The sequence below is a fragment of the Etheostoma cragini genome, chromosome 20 (assembly GCF_013103735.1).
Source record: "Etheostoma cragini isolate CJK2018 chromosome 20, CSU_Ecrag_1.0, whole genome shotgun sequence".
Classification (NCBI taxonomy): domain Eukaryota; kingdom Metazoa; phylum Chordata; class Actinopteri; order Perciformes; family Percidae; genus Etheostoma; species Etheostoma cragini.
The window spans coordinates 9,910,513-9,936,411 of record NC_048426.1 but is presented as its reverse complement, the minus strand read 5'-3'; the positions used below and the strand labels follow the sequence as shown (position 1 = coordinate 9,936,411).

The 25,899-nt window shown below is 41.6% G+C and overlaps 1 protein-coding gene across 4 annotated transcripts in view; it reads right to left on the bottom strand.

The window, feature by feature from the left end:
* Positions 1-24,545, bottom strand: part of fermt2 (fermitin family member 2) — a 38,538-nt gene extending 13,993 nt beyond the window's left edge. For 2 of the 4 annotated variants that reach the window (XM_034857907.1, XM_034857909.1), the window contains exons 1-5: positions 24,286-24,545; positions 21,964-22,121; positions 7,927-8,160; positions 2,418-2,546; positions 60-92 (exon numbers count right to left, since the gene is read on the bottom strand). In XM_034857907.1, the coding sequence (XP_034713798.1) occupies positions 60-92; positions 2,418-2,546; positions 7,927-8,160; positions 21,964-22,120 (553 nt within the window). In that variant the 5' untranslated portion in view covers position 22,121; positions 24,286-24,545. The remainder of the gene's footprint in view (positions 1-59; positions 93-2,417; positions 2,547-7,926; positions 8,161-21,963; positions 22,122-24,285) is intronic. The other 2 variants (XM_034857910.1, XM_034857911.1) reach the window with 1 other exon arrangement.
* Positions 24,546-25,899: the final 1,354 nt, after the last annotated feature.

Genomic DNA, 25,899 nt, shown 5'->3' with positions numbered 1-25,899 from the left:
GAAGGCGAGGGTGAGGAAGCAGTGCTGAAGATAAAGGACAGAGGAAGAGGAAAGCTTACCTTTGACAGGTCCGATGTATATTACCTCAGAGGCTAGGATGAAAAGAGTAAGAGAAGGAAAGACAGGAAAGAGGGGAGGGAAGAAGTGGAATGGGAACAAATAACATCAAGTGGACAGATTTAAGATACTAGAGAAACTGTACAAGGACAAGAGGAAACAGAAGAGACAAAAGTAGAGAAATACAAGAACAGGGAGATCCGTGGCATTTCCATGGGCACTGCCAACTGTTAGCCTCAGAGTGGATGACTCAGTTTTACCCTCTTTGCAGAGGAATGACTAGTGAGGTTCTGCAGTTTCCATCAACCCATTTATAGCCATCAACACAGCATGACTGATTGAAAACCCAGTCAAGGCGTTGGTCAGTGTGACCCAGCCATGCATGTATAAACTGCAGCACAAATATACACTAAAAGTACTGGCTGTCTGAGGCATGTCATCCACGCTGACAGGAAAGATAATTAGATACGCCACGCACGTAAGGATGCGGCGGGCCCAGTGGGACTCCATGGACTGGTACCATGGACACAACAACATGGCTCTTAGTTGGAGTCATGTTTTTCCTACCAAAATGACCAATTCTGTAGGCACTCGACACCTGAGAGCAGACAAAGAAGGGACATGAAGTTTCCTAAATGTGCATGTGAGGACAGAGGTTTTGGAAAAGCATCGCCAGACTTTAAGTAGAAATAATTGGTCATGTACTCCTTATAACCTTAGTTTTCACCATCATGTAATTTGCTTTTGAGGTCAGTGTGGACCTGTACAGTCTACATAATCTGTTTTGCATGTGTCTCAGTTACTATATGTGGAATCTATTTTCCTATTATCAATTTGTTTTACCAGCATTGTCAAGTGATTCAAAAGATGCTGAGGGAAAGCCAAACTGCCCTTTAAAGCAAAAAGTAAACTGAAGAAGCTATGGTTCAGTTCTGCAACTAACAATTATTTTCATAATCGATTAATCTGCCGATTATTTTCTTAATGAATCATTTAGTCTATACAATTTGAGAAAAACATAATCGACTAATCGCTGCTGCTTAGATCAGATTAGAGAAATTCTCAAATAGTTTTCTTTACTCCGCAATTGTAGACCATGGTGAGCTGCAGTGAGCCTCATATCTCCTTCTGTTTCACACTGGTGTGCAGACCAGTTGGCTGCACAGGAGAAGGCTGTGGGTCTGCCTGTATTGCTGCAACAGCTTGTGATTCCTATCAGGAGACCTGACCTAAGAGGCCAGCTCTTCCCCTCAAGGGACAGAATAACGTCTTATAACTTGGCCATTAACTATAATTCACTGACTGTAGCATGTGATCTGATAGTGAGGACGCAGGATGTGTGTGTGCGCTCACATGCAAAGAGTGGTGACTGTAAACAGATTCTGCACATTACTGTTGAAACTGTTTCTCTGCACCAACTCATGACCGCAGTCACCGTAGCCCACCCTTGAAATGTAATGATGCAACTTTGGGTGTAATCATCATGCGCTGTTCATAAAAATGGAAGGCTTTTTATTTTGATTTATGGGCAAAGAGATAGATAATCAAATAAGCATGTCAGGTGAAGTACTTTTTCTTGTGATGGTCCACTATGTTCACAAAGATTATTAGCTTTCTTTCCACTCACATGAGTGTCTAGATGTGCATGTTGAAGCCAGCGGACAGACCACAGACCGGGCAGAGGAGACTCAAATCACACAAAGAGTCCCATTCACCCTGTCTAATAGTGTTAGCAGTTTTGGCTAACTCAGTGACAGCACCACAGCCGGTTTTGTTCTGCTTCTCCCTGCTCACATGGGTGTAGCTCTCCTATCGGCCCGTATGACTGCAGTCGTGTAGCCTGGTTTGGGTTTAAAATGGCAGCGTGACCAACTATGTGTGGAATCTAAACCATTCCTCATCCTCCCTGCCAAGGAATTGGGAGCCAAGGCTGTGGATCCCATGCAGGCCTCAAACTCACACATTCGTATTTGGTCACTAGAAGCAGGGTGCAGCAATCTGGAGTTATCTTAGTGGTTTTTGAACCACAAGTGCGATACAGACTAAAAACAGAATGGACGCTCCATAGCAGCCTGAGTAACCTGTTATTCAACCTGCTGCTTGAGGGAAGATTACTTTTCACACGGAAATATACACAATTACTTCAAAGTACACCGTGGACCTAAAAAAAACTAGAACCTTAAAAACTGAATACACAGACTCATCGGTTAAACACATGACGTGCAAAACTTACACTTGAATCGATTTTTTAAGAGATATTCCTTCCTACTAACCCATTCAGCTAAAATACTCTTGGTGTGCTTTGGAGCCAGACGTGCTTCGTCTCCATGTACAGTCTGAGCTACTATCCATGGGCTCACCTGAACCAGGGGTTAACAGCGGACCCTCCAGCTCCAAATCGTCCTCCTCTGCCTCCTCCAACTTTTTCTTTTTCTTCTTGGGATCACGGGGCTTACGCAGTAAAGATAGCTCCTCTGGGTGGCGGATATCTGGAGGGAGAGAGAGCAGTAAGGTTTAGTTGATGTCACATAAACAACCTTGCCTCGCAACAAAGCCAAGCAAACCAGAACACCAATAAGTTACTAAAAACATACAGCAAGTTGTCTTGTTCCAAGTAGAGACCTCAAATAAACCACATGACTCCTCGCACAAACATTATGTAGAATCTTTAATGTAGGTGAATACAGTGAAATTACGATGACTGATGTGTAGGCAGCTGTGCACATGAGTGGTGGAAAATTGCAAATCCCTTTTCTCAGGGCCCCAAAAAAACTTGCCTTAACTGTCCCAAATGAGGAAGGGCAGACACAACCTGTCTCCTACATACCCTCATATCTCACACTCTTCAGTTGCTGCTGCTGAGAAACAGTAAAGAACATCTTTCACAAAAACACCAAAAATGTATCCTTGAAGATACTGTGAAATCATAAATGAAATATGAAAATGAAATAACCACTTTTTAACAATGTGTCAGCTGTATGCAAGATCCCAATCAGACAGTAAGACAACACACTGAATATAGAATGACTGAAACAGAGCAGCCTCTCTCCCCAGCTTCTCTGCCATCTTTTCCCTCCCTCCCTCCCTCCCTCCCTCCCTTGGAGGCCAGGGAACCATCATTCAGCAGCAGCAATGATGTTTTAAGATGGGCTTGGAATGGCCTACAGTAGTAGTGAGACAGCCAGAATGTGTCAGGACTAGAATAGATGGTGCTAGTCTGGAAGCAAGCACATCTGGATCATCAGCTGGATATGGTTTTCCCAAGATTCCATATAAATAAATTAAACCAGATATTTGAGAGCCTTTGTTTTTTGCAGGACTGTTGGAAAAAAAAGTTCATCTTCTCACATCCACTTAAATAAATCTTAAAGTATTTTTTTTTTGAAGATGACGTTTTGGAAAGGTGTTGCAGACTGATTGAAGAGGTTGCCGAGGGTGTTGAGGAAAGCACGAGCAGTAAGGGAGAGAGGGCGAGAGAGAGGGCAAGAGAGGGTGAGAGAGAGAGAGAGAGAGAGAGAGAAAGAGAGAGAGAAAGAGAGAGAGAGAGAGATGTCTTGGATTGGGGAGAAAGCTTGTTTGGTTTGTGTAACTAAAGCAAAAGCATTCCAGGAGTTTTAAGAACTACCAGATGGGAGCTCACCCTCTCTCTCTCTCTCTCTGCCTCCCTCCTCCTTCGTTCTCGCTCTGCTGCAGTGGGGAAGCGCAGTCCCTGTGCCCTTATACAGCCATGTGAGTTGCAGGCGTGCTGCCGAGCATGAGCCCCACTAAGCTGTGCGAGTAGGCCAACACACACAGCGAAGTGTGTATCAGACTGTGTGTACGTGTGTACGTGTCTCTTGCTGAGGCAATGCAGGAGCATGTGGCATTTTAGTCCAATGTCACTGGACTAAAAAGTTAGTATTACATTTTATGATTTCATCTACAAGACACATAGCGACAAAGCATCACCAATCTGACACACAATAAAATGACATAACTAACACTGAAACTGTTGCTTCCTATAACCTTCTGTATATTAAAGTATGGTTTAGGATCCATTGTCGGAGGAGAAAAACATTCCTCTAAAAAGTAATATTTTAGATGTCTCTACTAAAATGCCTGGAAAAGGGGGGTGTGGGGTGTGGGGGATTGGTGGGTGGGGTAAAAGATTTTTCATGAAGTGTGGTTTTTCATCATTCCCATGAAGGGAGTAAATATGTAGTCAATACAATGGAGATCAATGTCAGCTAAAGTAAAAAGAACATCAGACATATAGAGATAAAGATGAACAAATCAAGGGGAGAAAAAAAAAAAAAACCCGCTCCACTAGTATTTTTCAGACAGGTAAGCATTACAGTCAATTTCTGCTGACATACTCAGTTGAGCGTTGAATCGTATGTTTACAGTGATAATTTAAGTATCATTATCTGGTGGGAAAGACTGCTCCTACACTCACCGCATATTTAGGAGCATGGGTGAGTGACGGTTAGTGTACTTTCAAAAGCTTGGTTGATTTCCATTAGCAGAAATGACACATTAGACCATAAGACCCCAATCTTCTCTCCTGCAGACATGTGACAGTAACCAGGACTGCAGCCAGAGGAGAGGGGTTGACTTAGAGCCACCTGGTGCAAGATCTACAGCTTGCAAGATCTACTCCTTGGAACACATGATTCACTGCAGTGAGTAAGGCCAGCCGCAGAAGAATCACAAACACCGTCACAGTCTAATTTTACAGCGGTTAACCGTTCAAACAGTTTGAGACCCTACATGGACAAAATGAATTAAAGAGGAGTGATTTCCCCTTCTGTTTCCCCCCCTGCATACTATTTAATGTTATGAAGAGGTGCTCATTGGGCTGCAAGGCGGACTGATCAATACTCAAGAACAATAAATAAAGCGGTTGGTTCCATGGAACACTAATTAAAACAAGGGGTGAAGTTAACTCGCATACAGTCCAGTAAACTGATATAGGATTGTACACAGTGTGCATTTTTTATATTTTAAGGATTCAGCTATTGACAAGTACTGCATGTATCAGACAGGGCAGGCTAAAAAAGTGCTGAAAAGTCCCTCAAAAAGCATAATAATGCACTTTAACATAACGGTTGGAGCTGAAGCCAAACCTTACACCTCCTGTGGTATGACAACAGTGGGCAGCTCACTCGGGCCAGTCAACCAGACCATAGGTTGATGTGCCATAAATCCGCTGGGCCTTAATGATGAAGCAACAGTCTGGCACAATTTTAAAAAGCTCTCTGGAGGAAAAAGACCAAAAACATGCCACATGCCTTCTCAAATGTCAACCTCTTTCTTCAAAACACATCCTTCTGTGTTCTTTATATCCCGTGATATTGACATACGCAGTCTCATTGCTCTCCTGGCTGGTCATCCAGATCTCTCGTCATTTTTTGACTCCTAGTTACAATTTAGTGCTGACAAATACAGATATTTACAGTATTGCTGCTGCCCCTTGCATATTCCAGAGAACGCTATCATGTCTTGGTTTTCCTACAAGTGGTAGCCAAGGAATGTTTACTTAAAAAAACAAAAAAAACACAGCTCTTAAGTGGAGCAGCCTGAATCTTGTTACCCTGAAGCTGTGGTTTGCTGAGAGAAGCAGACTCATTTTTGTCCCATGTTCATGTCTTAGTCAGTTTTTAAGAGTACATTTTGTGTGCTGCCTCGCAGGAAGCGCAGAATCCTGTCAGAGATCGAAGGTGGACTTACACCATAACAGAAACCAATTCTGAGACCTTCTAAGACTTCAAAAAGAAGACAAACTTGGGTTCAGGGAATTCTCAGAATTGTTACAAAAAACAAAAATGTTGTCCTGCAACTAAAAGTGGAAAATCCCTGATGCATTTGCTTCAATCTCAAGTAAGCACTGCAGCACAGGATGTAAGAGCTGCCAAATGAATTCAGAGGTGAAACGGAGTGATTTTCATGTATTTTAGTACAACAGCCTTTTGCTGAGTCCTCTCGGTTCCCAGCCAGCCCAGATGGACTGTGTCTGTGGCAGGACACAGATGCCATGGACATAGGAGAAGTGAAGCAGTGATAATTGGTTTTATACTTTGAACTTGGAATGTTACGGTGATTTTCTATGCTTTTCTGCTGTATTGGATGCCAGTGTCTGAGTTGTGCTAAAGAGACTGAATAGCAGACAAAACAGAAAAGGTAAAAAACGTTCTGATTTCAGTCCACTTGTGTAGTACGTGGCAGTTTTTACCCCCACTCACTTGATAGTTTTATTCTGTACACTGTATATTTCAAGAATGATTTTTTTGCAACAGGAAATAGCTTCTGTGTGACCATCTGACCGGACACGCCACAGCAACAGCAACAAAAAAACTCCAAGTAAATTAGTATGGGAAAAGGAACTGGGGCCAAAGTTGCACATCACTGAAAACTAAACAATCCTGACTTTCTATCTTCCAGTATCTCTGTCACTGCATTTTGGCTGTCTGGAGCAAAGGCTAGTAGGACCGGCCTCTTCTCTTTGTGTCCCATCTGATTCTCTATGCTGTGAGTCAGCAAAAAATATGCACAGGAAATTGTAAAACTCAAAAGTTGTAATTCAGCTCAGTCAGCTGTTATATTCACAGTTACCAGATCAGAACTTTCCAACTGCCTGTTAGAATGAGTTCTGCTTTTTGCAAGCAATGATGTGTTACAAATACAACAGTAGAAGTCACGTCACACACAGGCCCTGTTGTTGACAACCTCCGTAAAACATCTTGTGACATACTGGAACGTCCCATGTCAGCCAAAAGCAGTTTGTCCTGAATTCTATGAAGCTGAAATAGATTTATTACAGAAGTAGCAGACACATTCCTAACTAGGTCTGAAAGGCTACTGGCCTGTTTATCTCATCTTTCAAAAACAGCCTCTTTGTGTATTTACACTAAATAAAATGGGCTATTTGTTCTTTTAATTTAAAGAACGGCATCTTCTGACCTCGTAGCCTTTCAACAAAATAAAAAGCTCCATTCCTGCCAAATTAAAAACAAGGCTGAGTGCTACCTGCAGAGGCCAATAAAAACAGGAGAGCTGCCACTGGAGCCCTTGATACTGCCTGCTGAACACAGTCCAGTGACAAAGATACAACAGGTGTGCTCTGACCCTGCCTAATGGAAGCATTTATATTGGTGGGGGTTCTGCAAACTCTACTGGAGACAGTGACTAAGAAGGCAGGGGAGCGGTTTGAGCTGTGGAAAAATGTGCGTTAGCAGGTCAGGGGTCCCTGGGGTCCAATGTATGACCTCTGAAACGTCTCTGACGGGACATTGTATGTGCCAGTGAGGGTAGATCATGATAATGTATGTGTGTGTGGCCCTTGGGTACCACTTACACGATCAGGGACAGTTAAATTTGGACATGATATTAGTAGGAGAGATGGTAAGCAAGATGGTGAGCAAGCGTACAAGTTATTTACACATACCCGAATATGTGCTCTGGTGTGTGCCTGTGTTGTACGCCTGAGACAGATTGATAATCTCTGTTTACTAAACATTACTGTAAGACGGATGGAGCCCAGGTTCCAAGGACAGCACTGCAGAGCGAACAGTGGACTGCCAGTCAGGAGACATGACTCCAGCATGCAGAACTTTGAGTATGTTTAATAAACACCACCACATTGCAAGGGATTCAAAAACAGAGGAAGAGGAAGAGCATGATTAGTTAGGTTTGATTAAGAACATTTCCACAACCTTCCCAAAAATAGTCTTACAGGGAGATGTTTTTGGGCACCTGAAATAGGTCTAAGTAGACTGGACCACTATTCTATACTCATTCCCATAACTCCTTGCCAATGAGTCACACCTCATTTCACATTTGCTTTATGGCTGTTTTCCACATCTCCAACAAAATTATGGACTTTCCACTTACTGAAGGTTTTGCAGATGTCGGACACGGCCTTGAAAACGCGGTCCGAGAAGTTGACCTTAACCTTCATGTGCTTCATGTTGGGCAGCTGGAGGCGCAGCAGCTTGTGCTGTGGCGTGAAAAGCAGCCTGGCGTCAGCTTGGATGCCGTACTTGTCCAGCGTCCAATGGGTTTTCAACAGCCATGTTTTCTTCTTCTCCCACCACAAAGCATGGTCGGACCAGTCCTTCTTTACATCTACGGAGGCAAAGAAAAGAGAAGAGTTGATAAGTTTCGGAAATTACTGCAAAAGGTGCAAAAGAGAACGCAGCATCAGCCATTTCATACCTATTGACAGCAAGGTAAAACTATTAAATCACAGAAAAGGTTTGCATGGTTGTTTAAGTCAAAATGGGAAGAATGAGACGACTGAGTGTGTGAAAGACGAGTCTGTTTGTGTGACGCTGTGGACATATCAGGTTTCTACCTCCCTCTTTGTTCAAAGGTCACACTGTGATCCCTCTATAGCAGACACAAGCCACCCAAAACCCATGTAGCTCCCAGGCTTTCGCTCTGCAGGAGCTCAGAAACAATGGGGAGGTATGATGGTGTGTGTTTGACTTCAAGGGGATGGTGAAAACCGCAGGGATTTAAGAGAACTCAAGAAAGCTGTTTCTACATATCACCTTGCTCTGGTTTCTATACGTATGGGCTCAAGTTGTGTTTGAGCTGCCAATCACTCCACAGTGAAGGTAAAAGTGGAAAAGGCAGCATCTCACACACTCAAATGGAGATATGAGTCATTAATTTTGTATCTATGTATTGTCTAAATGGGATACATTCACATAGTAGATAAGTATGTTAATCAGGTCAAAATGAATAGCAGGCTAACTAGCTCAAAGACTTGCTTATTTTTGCTTTTTAAGAGTTTGAACAATATCCATCTGATTATGAAAACCCATACTGTTTATATGTTACTTTACTAAAGCCCTTTGCAGTCTACGATAGTTGAGATGGAGCGAATACAACTTTAGTTTTTAGCCTATTATACTTTCAGATGTCCCCCCACAAACCCCCGAGAAGTGAGGTCATGACTTCGGCATTAGTCCAGTAACGCACTTCCCAAAGCGGTGTCTCATTTCCTCCACCCACATAGCCATTCATCGCTTCTCCAGCCTATCCTCTATCTCACCCTGGGACTCCCTCTCCTCTCAGTCACTGTGTCCAGACACCGACGTTGGCTTGCTTAGTCATCCTTTTATCAAAGCGGTCAAACTGAACTGATTCAACTCGTATACTGTTGCGTCAGCAAGAGTGTTTAAAAGGCATGTACTAATACCTAGGCCTTTATATAGGATAAAAGTGAGTCATATAAAGCAGCATCACAAATATCCCAAAAAGCTTAAAAAAAACTGTCAGCGAGAGGACAAGAATAGAATACATACTGTTTATACAAATATTTTATGTCATTATGAGTTCATCTGAACATCAGGCTAGGCACTATATAGGTTTTCGGCAAGATGTGCCAACTCCTCAGGGAGAACTTTACCCCCATATCTCTTAATAATGCTTCAATTTATTACCAATTCCTTAGTATTACTGTAGGGCTGCAACTGATAATTTACCAATTAATTATTTAAAATTCCCCAAAAAAATAATAGAGAAAATAGTGAAATACACCCATCACAAGTTTAGAGAACTTACCTCTTATTCTTAAACTACTTATTTCATCAACAATACAAAACAAGACAAAACAAGACAAAAAAAAGACATAAACAGCAGCAAATCCTCAATTTTAAGAGGCCTAAATCAGCTAATTTTGTGGCATTGTTTCTTGCTAAATGACCTAAACGATTAGAGGGTTATCTTTCGATCGACTGAAAGATAAATTAATTAATTATTGAAAGCGTATCTTGGCGTATCTTACTTATGCGTGAATGATGAATTAAGCAAACTAGCCATGCTTCAAGTCCACAATTCCCTGTAGGCGTATTTAGTGTGAATTAATGCTGAACATTCCTGTGGTTAAAAACAGGCAAGAGCCTCTAAGAAACACATCCACTTTGTATTTAAAGCTGGTTGTGCATGATCTACATGTAGCATCAACATATATGTATTACATGAGGGACGACACAGCTAATGAACCACAATTAATTTCTGATGCAAGGCGACAGCCGTTCCCATAATCCAACACTGACTGATGCACGTTGCATCTGCTCGTTCTGAAAAGAATATGACAACAATGTTTAAAGACAGGGGAACGCTCTTGAATGTTGCCCTATGTTGACCTTCTCCATCAGTCAAACCGCTTGGTGCCATGGTAACCTAAACCTTTGAGTGGCTCTCTGTGTTTACATGCGCTATTATTTTCCCTGACCTTAACTTTACATAGGGGCATCCTTGTACTTTGTTGACACTCTGGTGCTGATCCGTCTAGTAACTGAATGAATGGGATTAGCGGCTGAGATTGGCTGCTTAGAACCAGGAAACAACACCGCTGTGATGTGAGCAAAGCACACTGGGATGAGGAAAAGATTAAACTGTTGATAAAGAATGGGAGGGAAGTTTTAGAAGAAGAGTGACCATGAGCATATCAATGCAAAGGGCCTTGCAAAGGCCCAGGACTGTCTGAATTGATTTCGGGAGGAGTTGTTTGTCAAGCTGTTAGGTTGTATACCGTTTACTGTGGGGATTAACAACACTTGTTACTTGAGAGAAAACATTCCAACCTTTCTTTCAAAGACCCTGTGGGAGTTACACTAAACCCTAGCAGCATGGGGGTCTAGCTGTCATCGTTCCATTCTGATGTCTCAGCTGTGCAGAACGCAACTTCATTGCTTTCATCAGAAAAACTGCACCCTTAAGTGCACTGCAGCTATTAAAGGCTGGAATAATGAGAGGGAGTAAAGAGAAGAAAAATTGAAAATGGACCAGAATGTATTTTCATAACTCTGCTCACAGTTTTTCCTCTTACAACCTTTCAATTTCTGGTGTCTGGGAGCAACGCTGAACAGCTAGCATTAACACTTGGCACTCAGATCTCCACCACAGACCAGGTTCTATAGAAGCATCCTCATACTCAGCATGCATGGCCAGCATACAGTCTGTGGCAAGGCATGAATTCATCTTGGCTGGTCCCAGTTACCCTCAACATGCTCTCAATGGCCCCCGCTCCACTGTTTCCTTTTCCCCCGCCCACCGCCAAAACCATAGACATAGCCTGTCCTTCTGCTTGCTTGTGTCATTACGCAATGGTTTGATGTGTAGGGATTGGACGAGGAAGGCCCACATAGGCCTCCATTGGGTTCTTTCAGCAACAAGGTGGTAACTCAATCCATAGAGAGGGAGGGCGGGCCAATGGCCTCTCCAAGCTAAAAATACAGCCTGCCAAGCCTGACGTAATGCTGCAGCCAGAGGAGCGGGGGCCTAAGTAATTGGGTGCATTAAATGTGGACCCACAGCCCCTCAGTAGAGTGATATATGTGTGTGTGTGTGTGTGTGTGTGTACACGCAAGGAGAGCTTGGAAGACAAGGGGCGGGGAAACAGAATGGGAAAACCATGTTTTATGACCTCTGCAGGATGTGAAAGATGGTATAGAGATTGTGTGTGTACGCTGGTTTGGGGATTTGTGAAAGGCAGGGTGTTCTTATCTAGCCATTAACTACATTCGCTCTGTGTGTTTGTTCGTGTGTGCGCTTTAACAAGCTAAATTAATCCATCAAATCTGTCAAACTGAGCTCTTTTCATTCAACACCACCATCACCACTGCAGCTCTCAAACCAGACCACTACCTCTGCTTTGTGCACCAGATAGCTAACCACAGCAAGAAATACTGCTTTGATTGCTTTAGGAAGCAAAACGCAAAGATCACACACTGGAACTGTACTTTCAGCATTGCTTAAAGGCAAAAATGTACCCGTTTTCAGGACTTTTATTGGAATAATAGAGGAAACTGAATTGTCTCTCCTTTCCTTTCCTTGTCATCAATTCTCTTTGCCCTTTCCATCCTTCTCCTCCTAGTCAGAGTGTATGTATTTACATTAGAAGGCAGCTATGTTTATGAAGGCCTGTCTGTCAGGGGGAGGGGACACGATAGAGGAGAGGATGAGAATAAAGGAACACAGAAAAGGGCATGAAAAGGAGAGATGAGGAGGATGAGCAGAGGATACGGGAGGGACAAAATAACATGAGCGAGCAAGCTAGCATAAGGGAAGAGGAATGTCAAAATTTAATTTTACATGCAGTGAATGTATCGCAAGCATAACATTGAAAAACTGCATTTATGCATAACACAAACAGTGTGCATCTACTTGTCCAACGTGCATGAAGACACCTTTAGCTGAATGCATTACAGGGTTTTGGTTCTGTGAACATTACTTTAATTATTTTTTCAACAAAAAAAAAAAAAATAAAAAAGATTTCTCCTTTACTATTTTAAACGTTATTTTGCCACTTGAAATGTTTCCCTCTGTTGCTAAACATTATACTTTGGGATTTTGACAGCTCTGTATAAGACAACAGAACATAAAACTGGTTATACACACTTGTGTTTCCATCTAATTGTCAAGCAAATTTAAAGCAAACTTTTAAAATGTCACAAGAAAGATAACGCGAATTATGCAAATGCTAAAATTGGAAGCATTTTTCCATCAACTGGTTTAAAGTGAGTAAACTAGACTACGTAAAGCGTAGTTTCATTACAAGTTGACGTTACCTATGGTTGAAGATTGAAAACCGGCTTGCTAAATCATCAAGTTTAGAAGCTAAGGTCTTTGGCTAAATGGAGAGAGGTAGCATTGAACGAGTTAGCCACCTGTGCAGACTACAGGGGAAGTGGCAGAGACATTTGGTGTCAGCGAGATAACCAGTCACCATGGTCTATACACATGTGCAGGGCCAGACGATACAAGCTGTTGAACCAATTTGTCAATATACCCAGTGGTTGAGGCACAGGCTATAGTACACTGCAACTCAACACCTTGTGCCACAAGTGTACGTCGCACTGGTTGGGACCCATTTCCCAATCCTTCCCCCACCCGAATGTGACGGGACTATAGTCATGTGAGTTACATGCTCGTGATGCAGTGTGTGATGGTTTCCATCCCATATTTTGCAATTTAACTATTTTTTGAAAAAGGCAAAACACCTCAAGTGAGTGCAAAAGCTTTTTTGCGAATTTGAGAAATTAAAAAAAATATAATTGCCATTTCCATCAACATTTTCTAATGCCATACTTTCAAATGGGAATAAAAACACGTTGATGGAAACCCAACTACTGATTTGTGAGTTGATTTTCTGATCAGCTGAAATGCTAATAATAAATGCTGAATGTGAAAAAGACATTTCCTTCTTGTAGAGATTTGACACTGGGCTTTTGGTAGTCTGGCTATCTTCAGACCAGCCAAGCTCAATAGATTTGAGATTGAGAGTTGGTCTGGGGAGTCTTCTCTGTACAAGAGGCGTGCTCAGCAGGCATAATTCAAATGACTGGATAGTTCTTCAACCAATCAGACCAACGATCCAGATGATGTAGAGGCGACAGCAGCATCAACGGGTTGTTGAGCTTTGGCGGCTGCCACTATGTTGAATAGAAACAAGAAGCTGCTTGGTTGCGTCTCTGTTGTCATTGTGTTAAACCCGCCAATAGCGGGCCAGGTATATTAGCCAGTTTATGATTGGTTCCCCCAAAATTGTGAACTGAAGCATGAGAATTAAACGTGCAGGTTTCCAGACGGAGCTAAAGGGTGGAATCAAATTGCCGGCAGAGTGGGCAGGGTTTACCCAGTCTAGGCTTTTGGGATAAAAAAACAATAAATCATTGTTGTTGTATGTGCATTCAACGACTCCTAGTTACTCTTTGTCTTCAACCAGCAAAGCAGTGGCAGTCAGCTGACACCTAAAACTAAACCCAGGCTCATCTCTAGCATCACTGATGGCGGTGATTTAAGAGCGGACATGCGTACAGGTTAGGACTTTTTCCACTGTGTTTGCACAGCTTGCCTGAAAATGTTTTTCATAAGCTGTCAGTGGCAAGCTGTTAGCCATCAGTGATAACCATGTCCACGCAGTGCTAGGCTTTGTCATTGTCAGCCATCAGCTGATTAAAACATTACAGCAGGGTGAGGCTGGTTATGCCGTTTCCTTGGTGACTCCTGGCTGACGCCGTGGGGGCAATGGTGCGAGACGACAACTTGTTTTCATACACAACAAAGACACAGAGCTGCAGGTTTGCCAATCTTATTCTCTCTTGCACGCATGCAAACACACATCCCCCTCTACAACATGTAAGCCCTTCTCTTTCTAAATATATTCCACGTGGCTGAGGCAGGGTGAAGGTCAGTATTGACAAGCTAAGATACAGGAAGAAAATCTGCCGCACTGTCCCTAAATCAGATTGACTGGATATTGGCCTTTAGGCACTTGCTTGCTTAGTCAGACTACAACAAGTTTGATAGAGACAGGTGATGACACAATCTGTACGGCAGACATAAGATAGAATCACACAGGATTACAGAGGGAGATATCACTGTACGTCAGAGACAGAAGTGGCCGAAGGTGAGCAGACAAACTTGTTTCTGGACTTGTGACGAATGATCAACATAACTAAATCCAGAAGTCACCCTTGTGATGCATCTGTTGCATCCGGTCTGTGTCGTGCAGGCAACATATAATTTCTCTTGACACCCATAAAAGGAGAAATCATTGACCAATATTTCGATCTATTCCAGCTGTGTCCTCCTGGTATTCACTACCCAATACCATTAAAACTCAAGAGCTTTCCATTGACAACCTGAGTTGAACAAGGTTGGCTGAGCTCATTTCAGTCAGTTATTATGTAACAACTCCGCTTTCTGCCAATAGTCAAACAGGTCATTTATCACAGGCATTAAATATGCAAAACATGCCTCAACCCTTTTAAGCTGTCAAACTTTACCTGACAAAGCATTTAGACAAAGGGACACTTAGTGCTGCCATTAAAGCATTTTAGGCTGCAGAGAAATACAAAAACAAAAAGGTTCATCGAGTGTGTGTCCTGTGTCAATGATACACAGCTTACCAAAGTGAGAGATCCTCTAAGGTCATGGCTGGCCTAAAAGGAGGCAGGGGACATTGGGGCAGATATTGATTTAATATTGTTGTACTTAGAGATGGTCCGATAGCGTTATTTTTTTCCAGATACAATTCTGATACCTGAACTTGCATATCGCCAGATACAGAGTACTGATCTGATACCAGCGTGTCATATATTTTATCATGTCTTACAACTGTATGCTACTATCCCTGTATGGATGTGATATGATGAGATGTGATTTGTTGTTGGTCTGGTTCAGGTTAAACTCTTCGTGAAACATAAACAAACAAACTGAACTTTTTTATTATCCAGTTTGACAGTCAGTTATGATGGAAAAAGAACATAAACTACTTTTGCGTGCATCCGTTCTCACACGCACATGCAAACACCAGCCTAAAGACTCCAGAATGAGCTAGGGCCATGCTTCAGGATAAGCCCTGCCAAACGCTGACAGCACTCAGGCTTTCCATGTCCTTTACCCAATAAAAGACAATAAGAGACAATAAGAGAGTAGAGTGAGTCTGAAATCTGAACAGGAAATCTGGGCGCATCCAGCCTGTTGAGAGTAAAAAGAGAGTGCAACAGTACTGGCTTTGATACATTAGGAGAGGCCAGGAGGGCTATTAGAGGAAACCTCCTTAGAGACGGCTAGTTTGTATCCATTTGTGTCATAATACAAACACAGCAAAACAGTGGGGGTACTCCACCTCCGCCCTGACACAGATTTATACAATTAGGTGTTCAGGGGCCCGGTGGAATAATGACATTACAAAGAAACGCGGGGACGAAGATCAATGGAGCAGATAAGCAATATTCATCTGTCCTTCTATCCATGTATGCATCCTGCCAGAGGTCCCCTCCACCTCTTTGAGTTTAACAGGAAGCTCAGTTGCTCCCCAATAAATTTCTCTAGAAACCCTGACGAGAACTCACATGGTAAAACAATTACACTTGATGCTGCTAACCACAGTTGCTTTTGGGTTCAATGTTTGCATCTACAGCAGCATTGAAACAATTGTCTGATTTACATATCAATGATTAAATAAACTGAATAATCTGATTATTAACTAATCAATTTTAAGTTCAAATACAAAAATGTTTCTAAGTGATCGTGAAAATATTCAGCTTATTCCTAATACTCATCCTAAATTGTATATGTAGTGTTTTTGTTTGACTGTTGGTCAGACAAAATTAGCAATTTGAAGACATCATTTCTGATGACGTGATAACGATTTTCATCATTTTGAGAGATTCTTCAGACAAATGCACCTCCTGTGGTGCAAATGAAAGAAACGAAATGAGAGGGAAATGGCGTTAACATTAGATCAGCTGGCATGTAAATAATGTAGAAACATTAAGCCTGACAGAGCTGTAAGGAGCTCATTTGAACAAGTAATGCACGGGCACAACTGCCGTAATAATCCTATTCTCAATAATCTCATCCCTTGGTTATGAAAACCAACACCTCTCTTGCAGCTTTTCTCTGTAAAAGGGAGAGTAGAGACTGTAGGCAGGGACAGGTTGAAATGAATGAAATGTCATCCGATTGCTCCAATGGCACACAGGTGTGTGTTGTAACAATAACAACAACGTGCTGCTGTAACATTTCCTTCCGATGAATCAACTGCGCTGCCTTCCACTACAGGAAGGTGGGAGGGACAAAAAGCAACAGGCTCCAGATTCCCAGAGGAGCCATGGAAGTTTGGGCCACTGCATGTTTCAGATGCCAAACATGTTGGCTAATTAGATTGTCCTGAACAAGCAGAGCAGTTCTTAATGAAAGTGGACAAAGAGTGATAGAAAGAACTGGAAACAACATTTACATCATGTGATATTTGCAGCCTTAAGCAGCTGACACTGTTCCCATATGATCCCTAATCAAGGAACTACATTGAAACTAACAGCTGTCAAAGTCAAGTTTATTTCAGTTTTAACAGAAGCTCTTTGTACGATGTGCAAGGAGTTAACTCAGTAGTAGAGCACAGATTAACTAGCACAGCTGGTTTCTTTACTTTACACGGTCTCCTTTAACATCTCTTAGTACTGAAGCATCAATAAGGGCCGGGAGATAATTTCTCCATTCCATATGGTAGCACATGGATATGGTGACATTCTGACAAACTTTTTATTCAAGCCAATGTCTGCACTGCCAAGTAGACTATTGACAGGAAGAAATGATAAAGATGTTTAAAAAAAATGATATATAAAAACATATATTGTAGTTTGTGTGGGCTGCTAAAATTAACTCTCTATGGGAAACAATGAGAACGTATGTAAATGTAATAGGCCGGTGGGGTCCATGCGTGAGCACATGTGTAAGTCTGAGAACAGAACAGCACAATCACTGAAGCATCTTGTGAGTGAAACAGGAAAGCTCTGGCCTGGGCAGGACCGCTACTTAGGCTAACTACTTCCTGTCCGAGAGATTAGAGAGCAGGACGATCGCACAGGCTGCCAGGCCGTTTGTCACTTCGTAATGCCAGACGTTTAGGATGGCTCCGCACTTGCAATCGATGAGTCTCATTACACACGGTGATATATATCGGAACTGTGTGTCATGGCAAGCTGGTACGAGTAGAGGCAAAGTGGTTCTAGCCATATATCAAAGAAAACTCCCACTCTTCCTTGGTGTGTGATATTGAATGGAAATAAATGTCCACAGCTCTCAGATCCTCAGGAAAGATATGACTACAGTATCTAAGCTGTTCATCTCAACCTCTACAGGGACTGAAGATCCTTCTTTCCTCGCAGTCAAACAGAATCATAATCCTTCATCTAAGAAGGCGGGAATGCAAGGAAGGCACAAGGGAGAAGGCGCATAAAAAAAATAAAAAACAGAGGAAGTTCAGCATCCTGTGTTAAATGGCATCCGTTTCCTAATGAAACTTGCACTCCATTGTCAAACCGAAGCCATCTCCCTCTGGTCACCACAACCTCCAGCAGACAGCATTTTGACATCCCAAAGAGGTCACAGAACACAAACAGCCGATAAAACTAAACAATTATTTTGAAAACCAATGTAGCTCAGAGGAAACACTGCAGTCCCTTCTAATTCAACATTATAACTTTTTATTTGCCTTTTTGCTTAGACGTACCTCTGAATGATATTGAAAAAATATTCAAGTTATTGTTACTTAGAAATACATTCCGAATGTGAATTGCTCTTTCAAATTGTAGTGAATGCAGGATGAGGCCATTCGCCGATTCATTCGTGATGTAAATATCTAGGTCACAACTACATGAACTATCAGAGTCACACTAGACAAAAATGAGTCTACTCAAGTTCTATTTATGGAACATTCAACAGTCGGTGTACGTGAACTCGTTTCAGAAACCATGAGAAAATGAACAATGTGTACTTCAATGTTTTGTATTGATTACTACTTCTTTGTGGCTATGTGGTTGGAGAATAAGTGTCAAACATTAAGACATCGCTGCCACACACTCACAATATAATAAGATGAGAAGGGAGTAAAAGGAGGGTCAAAACAGAGAGAAAATCAAAAAAGGGAGTTGACAGAGAGAGGAGGAGGAATGAAGCAGACAGCAGAATGATGGCAGCGGCCAGAGAACAACATGCCAAACCCTGAAAGTCATTTCCTGCTTCATCGAAGACTTTTATGGAATTTTAGCCGCGTGGCTAACGTCACAGCGAGAAGGAAAGACAGCGAGAGAAAGCTCAGGGCCTTTTCACTCCACACACCTCCCTCCCTCCTCTCTTTCCCTCCCATTTTCTACTCCATCCAGTCCCTATACCCTCAGCTTGGTTTTGTAAGGCTGAACCGAGCCCGCTACAACCAGGGTACCCCCCCAGTAGGATAACGACGTTCTTCCCACCAATCGTTAACAGTTGCTAGCTACTCATGCTGCTAATTCCAAGACTTTTTTCACTGGTTTGCACAATTAGCTAAAATGTGTTATTCTTAAACATCTATGGACAGTCTGACAGTCTTTGAGTCCAGGATTACACCACTATCACTCCAAAAGCCTGCCTTTCACCTCAAGCCTGTGCAAAATAGCAATGTATTTGTGTGAAACATTGATAGCTTAAGCACTTACTGTAAGCCACAGTTTACCAGACTTAAAAGCATGTAACTTGGGAACAATCCCTTTAAATCCAGTAAATCTCCCGCCAGCTAATGTTATTTGTCTATTATTTGTTTTCCCTTCTAAATGGCAATATCAGCTTTTAGAGAGGAGGGCAACAATTGTCGATCAACAAGAAAGCCGCAGTGATGAAAAGATTACAAGAGTGGGGGGGACCAGGGGGTGGGGAATCAGCTGGCTTTAAATACTCCCCTCCTGGAGGGTTGCAGAGGAAATGGAAGCAGCGTTTGCTACTGTGATCAATAGCTAAGTGCCTTCCTGGCATTTGTATATTTAATCCATTTTCGAAGGCCATTTGAGCCTGCAATGTGGACCAACGACCTGAAGCCAACAGAAAGAGTTGGAAGATGGGACACAGGACACACGCGGGTGAGACACACCCACCAGCCCACACAACTCTGCTCACGTGTAGAAACACCGGCCATCGTAACAGACGCAACATTTTAACACAAACATGTACTGCTTCTGAAAACAGTTACAAATATTTGCGGTTAAAAAAAAATAAAAAAACAGCATTCAGCAAAAACATATTTGATAGAAAAATATCTAGAGCACTGTCAGCCTCATGGAAAACAATTACTCAATCACAAGAGGTCCTTCACTTTGGGGAGAGAGAGCGAGGGGGGGGAGGGGGAGGACAGAGAGATTTGTCATTGCACCAGGATGTCCTTTCAATGGAAGACTGACGCATTGACTGCCAAGACTCTACGTGTCCCTTCTCACAGAGCCGTGAACATGCACATTTGCACATGTACAGTGTCTATGCATAGCCAAGTAATCAGCCAATCCAACAGTGGGTGTGGGACAGCCCTTCAGAGTTGTTCAGTGATGAGTGAGAGCTATACAGAGAGACAGGTTACTGACTTGAAGATTATTTCACACAAAAGGGCTTCGCCTAATAACTGTTTGCTTACAACTTTATTAAATCTCATAACTTGAGTCTTATTAACTTGCACAAATTGTTTCCTCTCAGTTCAGATTGTACCCTAAGACAGTAATTCATGGCATAGGATTGGTTTTAACAAGAAGGTCTCCACCAAAAAAGAAAAAAAAAAAAGACATGTTTTGGACAATCTTGAATTAAGGTCTTCATCTAAAACTATCCCAAAGGATCATTAAGAAAATGTATATTTTATTGACTAGGAAAGCACATCATTGCCTCTTCCAAACACTAAATATTGTGCGTCACATGAATAGTGTACAGTTTCCTGCGATGTGCCATGTGGAAAACCAATGTTGTTGGCAGGTTAATGATTACAGTGGAAAACAACCTGTTGACTCAGGGTAGGAGGGAGATGGCAGTCAGATGAAATGTCCCCACACTCACTTTGTGAAACCAGTCAAGAGGCACAAATACACCCTCAAACTCTCACAGAGCAGGTTCATGTCAGTTCAGGGTCTATTACCTTTAAGCATACTACAGCAAGCTCATTTTAATGCAGTAATGGTGGTTGTAGCCCGATAATATGGAAGGGATTTCAATGTGTTTAGGAATGGTATCCAAGGCTATAAATACAGTACGTTTTTGATAAGACAGTGAAACAGCCACGCACACACACGTCCTGTTATTTTGCTGTGGCGCAACAACAACCACCACTACCACCAACCATGGTCAACTAATCAAAACTATTGTCAACTGCCTTAAGATCTCAAACCACTGGAATCCTAAGCAGATCAAAACGGACAAGTCATCAGCAAAACAGCTACATCCTTAAGAAAAGGAAAACAGAAATTAGACTGATGAAACAAAAGAAAAAGCAGGCAACTCCCATCCCACCATGATGGTAGTTGCAAACTCGATACAACTGTACAACCAAAACAATTTGACCAATAAAACCAAAATCGATGGATTTCTATTACAATTACAATCTATTACAAAGTTACTACACTGTTACGTCTCATTTATCAAATTATTATGAAACAAATAGCCACCACTGAAAGACTTCCCCTACACTACACACCAAAGAAGGTGTCACAGGAAGATAGGTCATTACCCTTCAACCAGACCTTAACAAAAAGCGCAAACACAACTCTAACAACGGATAAGGCCAGGTCTCGAGTGGGAGGACCAATGAATTCATGTCGTCCCACATGCGGCGGCAACACTGCAGTCGCCTAGCTATAGATGCTGCTCGGCACAGACGGCCACAGAGAACAAAGACCTCAATTATGTGGCGCTCTAACAGGAGAGCTAAAAACGGGACCAAGGGCAGGGAATAAAACCTCGGAGCGCTGTAGGAATGCTAAGCGTTCAAGCTACATCCACACACAACACACACTGTCACTCCCAGATCTCACTGCCACCACCCCTGAACTTTCTCCAGCGTCCATGAAACAGGGCAGTGTGTTCAAGTGGCTGGAACAGAGGACCCTTATGCTTACTAGCACCCAAACTTGTCAAGTGCGTAACTGCAGAGACAGAACAGTGCGCTGGTGTCATGGAACAAAAGCAACAAATCTCCATACTGATTTAATAGTCAATTTGAAAATGCATTAAACAAAAACAAGTTCACTTTTTTTTATCTCCAAAAAGACAATAATGTAGCTTGTTCCCAACCTCTGGCATTTTCTCTTTGTGTTTCTGGCAGAAAGCATACTATTAAAGTTCCTTGACAAAGTTGGAGAATGTCTGTTCTTAATGTGAATGTGGGAAACATGTTTCCGTAGACGAGAAGTGTTTACTTTGTAGAATCTCACTTCTCTGAATGGTAACTATTTAAAAAAAAAAGGAGGTACTTATTGCCAACAAATATGCACACGGTAGATTGCTGTCATTTCTATCGAGTGTCAAAATGAGCCATTTAAGACTCAGCTCAAGCCTGTTTATTACAAAGCCACAGTGAAGTGCTCTGGCCTGACAGCAGCGTGGATGCATGCATACCTAGTTTCTCCACGAGTTTGAGCATGACTCCGCCGATGTGGATTTCTCCAGTTACTCTCAGCGACACGTCCCTGTGGAGGTCGGTGACGTGCATCTTCAACTCCCATGTCCCATCGGCGTAGCAGCCATCGGGCATCCGGATCCCGTCCAGCGCCATCCTGCCAAACAGACCCACAGTCAGGAAGGGACAAAGTTTAGCTAAAAATTCTGTCACACCGGAGTGGAAAAAAAGTAAATGTGGTGCAAAGCCCATGCATGCAAGGTCTTGATGGAAAAAAAAACTAGTACCCTGTTAGAAATCTAGAAGAATCCAGGTTGATTTTTCTGAACAACTGTACTTAGGAGGGGTATAAATGTACTTTAGTAGATTTACTCGAGTACTTTTATTGGCCACAGTCCTTAAGTACCTTGATATCTAAATATACTTCTAATCCAGGGAAACTATACATTCCGACAGCTGTAGATGCTGGTTACTTTGCAGATTAATATTTTACATGAACAATATGTGATCAGTTCATCAAACATTGAAATGTTTTAAAGAAACCAATTTATGAAAGCGGACTGGATGTGCACCCCACAGACTTGCTGTGCCATTAAAATAGTGCTTACACATAAACACATCAATATTTTCCAACACTATGACAGGGTCTAGGGGTGGACAGAAGAAAATGTGTCTGCCCTACCATTATGCCATACCTTGGTGGCTATTCTTTATAAAAAAATAAAATAAAAAAAAGGGTGGCATTCTAGAGAAATCTTGGTTTACTCAACCCAAGCTAACAAAAGTTACTCAAAGTCTGAAACAGCTACCCGGATGGTGTCATAGTGATGTCATCAGGGTTTATGTTACCAAGACTACAGATTCCTAATGAACAAAAAGCTTACATTACAAACCGAAGGTGTGGAGTTTGAACGTCGTCGGCATTTTGCCGAGCCCGGTATTAAACAAAATCGTAGGCAATATTGTAAAAAGTTATGATTTTTGCATCATAGTGATTACGTTTCTTCATTTGTTGGGGATGCAATACACTATTTGACAAAAACAAACATTTCCATTTGATCACTTTATGCACAAACATTTTTAAAGTAATTTTTCCATTGATAGCTTATAAAATTACATATATGGGGAACTTTCCATAGGATCATCTCTCAATGCAAATCAAACCAGCTATTAAGCTAACTGAAATTAAAGCATGCCAATCTCTAGGTATGATGAAGGCTATGTGATGATAGGGGGTTATTTTAAGTCCAAAGAACAAGGGAACTTTATCAGGATGCAGAGTATCCTGGATCCATGAAATAACTGGCCTTTAATAATAAAAATGCGCCTGCCTCTATGGGAATTTAACATAGGTGTGTATACTAATGCCCTGTGTATTTTAAGGAAGAACATGTATTTTTTACGTATTTTTTATAATACATTATTCATTTACAAAGAAAATTGGTGTCCTTAAAAGATTGGATTTTTCTTTTTCTTTCAAACTTAGGCATTAAGATCAATATTCCTCTTTTTAAATCAACTTAAGCATGGGTGTGTAAACTTATTCTAGCCACCGTATAGTATTCTAAATATATTTTTCTGCTAATGCAGAACTTTCAGTAGTTATACTGGAATATGTTTCTGTTCTGCTATCATTACTTTAGTAAAAGGTAGTAAAGTAAGAAATACATCTCCCAACATAAGCATCCTGTTAATATTTGAAATATCACAGATGAGGTAGTTTAGCTCACTAATAACCTCAAGGATGATTTAGAAAAGTGATGAAGGTGAACCCAATCATCACCATGATTCTCCTCTTCCTTATTGCTGGGAATAAGAAGCGCCCTGTTGTGTGAAGTCACTGCCAGAAAGTTACATTCTAGCCGATCTGTCATTCCTCTGATCGGTTGTCCAGAAGAGAGTGGCCTGGCCATCCAAACAGCCGTCTAATCGATAAATAAGGCAGAACAAAGGCAATAGGCCCGCGACTACAAGTTCAACAAGGACCTTCGGCAGCTATTATCTCCGGAAAAGTGCACGTTCACCTGTTGAAAATAACGGTAAAGGAACTCTCACAAATAGGCGGAGGGGTTAATTACGTAAGCGGAGTCCGTACAACAGCTCCCCCGGCTACATGCACACTCACTCAGTCGGTCGTTAAAGGAGTAAGTTCAGTTTAAAGTGTGTTTAAAGGCGACAAAACCGCCCAAATTAGCTAAGTTGTTGTTAATTAAAGCGCGGGTTAAATGGAACAGAAGCGGTACGAACGCAAACGTTTTCATATTCCATAGAGGCGAACGAGCAAAGCTTTGAGGACGAACATTTTAAATCAGTGTACTCACCTTCACAAAGACGAAGAAACAGTAAAACAGTCGACTACACGGTACAGAACAAGTCCCCCTCTTCAAATCATGTATGAAGTCTTTTTTTAGACAATAAAACTGAAAGAAATCCCTGGAGAAGTCGCTGAAGAAGTGAAGTATCCCAAACAGTTTTCCTGCAGGCTTCGGCTTAATGGAGTCCAGCCGTCCCTCTTTCTCCCTCCCTCTTTCCAGCAGCGGATAACGTCACTCCTCCAATCCCACTTTTCCTTTCATACTGGGAGCTTTTCTGGTCGCCTACTGGCCCCCCGTCACCCCACACACGCATAAACGCGCGCGCACACATATACACGACCTGTGAGTGTGTTTCTTCTCCCTTTTTGGCCTTTTTTGTCCACCATAGAGCCACTTTGTAGAAATGCAAACTATATCAGGTATCCATGGTATTTTTTGTTTTATTTTATTTATTTATACATAGCCTACTTCCCATTATGGATGGTTTAGACTACACAAATCAATGACGCATCATCATTTGGTTGCAAATTAAATCGTATTTTGAACCTTAAAATGACACTTTTAAGAACTGTCTGCCAAAATCAGATGTTCCTGTGAGTTTTAGTGTCAATATTACTGTTAGCTTGGTAAAGCATAATGAAACATAAATAAAAAATAACAAAGCAATAGGCTACAATAAGTCAATGTTGACAGAATAAGGTAGGCTTACGCTTGTATATGGACATGCAGTGAAGATCTCAAGCTGCCTTTTATGGCAATAGTGATGTGGAGCCTTGCAGCAGCACACAGGGACATCCTGGGTCTTTATCCCCGGGAGTAACAGCACAAAATAACAAGGCATTTTGGATTTGTCACTTTTAAAGTTTTAATAACTGAAAATAACATCTCCATTTTGCTTTTAGTGTAGACTAATTTATTTAGTCTAAAAGCCCCCGGTTGAAGACTGTGAAGTATAGAAATGTGCCAAAGTATACAGATATCTATTTTTATTCCTGACACATCACATATGTTAGAGCAGCATGCTATAGCTGTTCCATGTGGAAGAATGTCAAACTACTTCACATACTCTTCAGGGTTTTCAAGTATAAAGATCCATTATATTTCATAATTCATATTTTTTTCTAATAAAATGATGTATTCTGGAGGGTAACAAGTACATACAGCAGCAGAAAAATATGAGTTCTTACAAAAAGTAGAGATAGAAAGTAAACTAAATGCATAAATATACTTTCACCTGATTTCACATTTTCATTTTCTCATGTACGAACTATTACCAGCTCCCACACAGGGTCAGTCAATAAAGTGGATGAGAAACTCAACAACAGCTTACTTACTTACTTACTTACTTGCCAAATATAGCCCTTTTACTATGAGAAAATAATTGTGTGCAGGTCAAGTGTGTGATGTTTTCTTTCCCCTATGTACCACATTCAAAATTATAATTGGGTCATTGTAAAAATAATACAACAGCATATCATCAGTGTGAGATAATCAGAGCTTTTTTCATCCATTAAATGCAAGACACTAAAGATAATACTGTCTGCAGGTTGCTGCTCACGTCTTTACTGCTGCAGATGAATTATGGAAATTTATGAGTGCATTCAAACAAATGATCAGCTG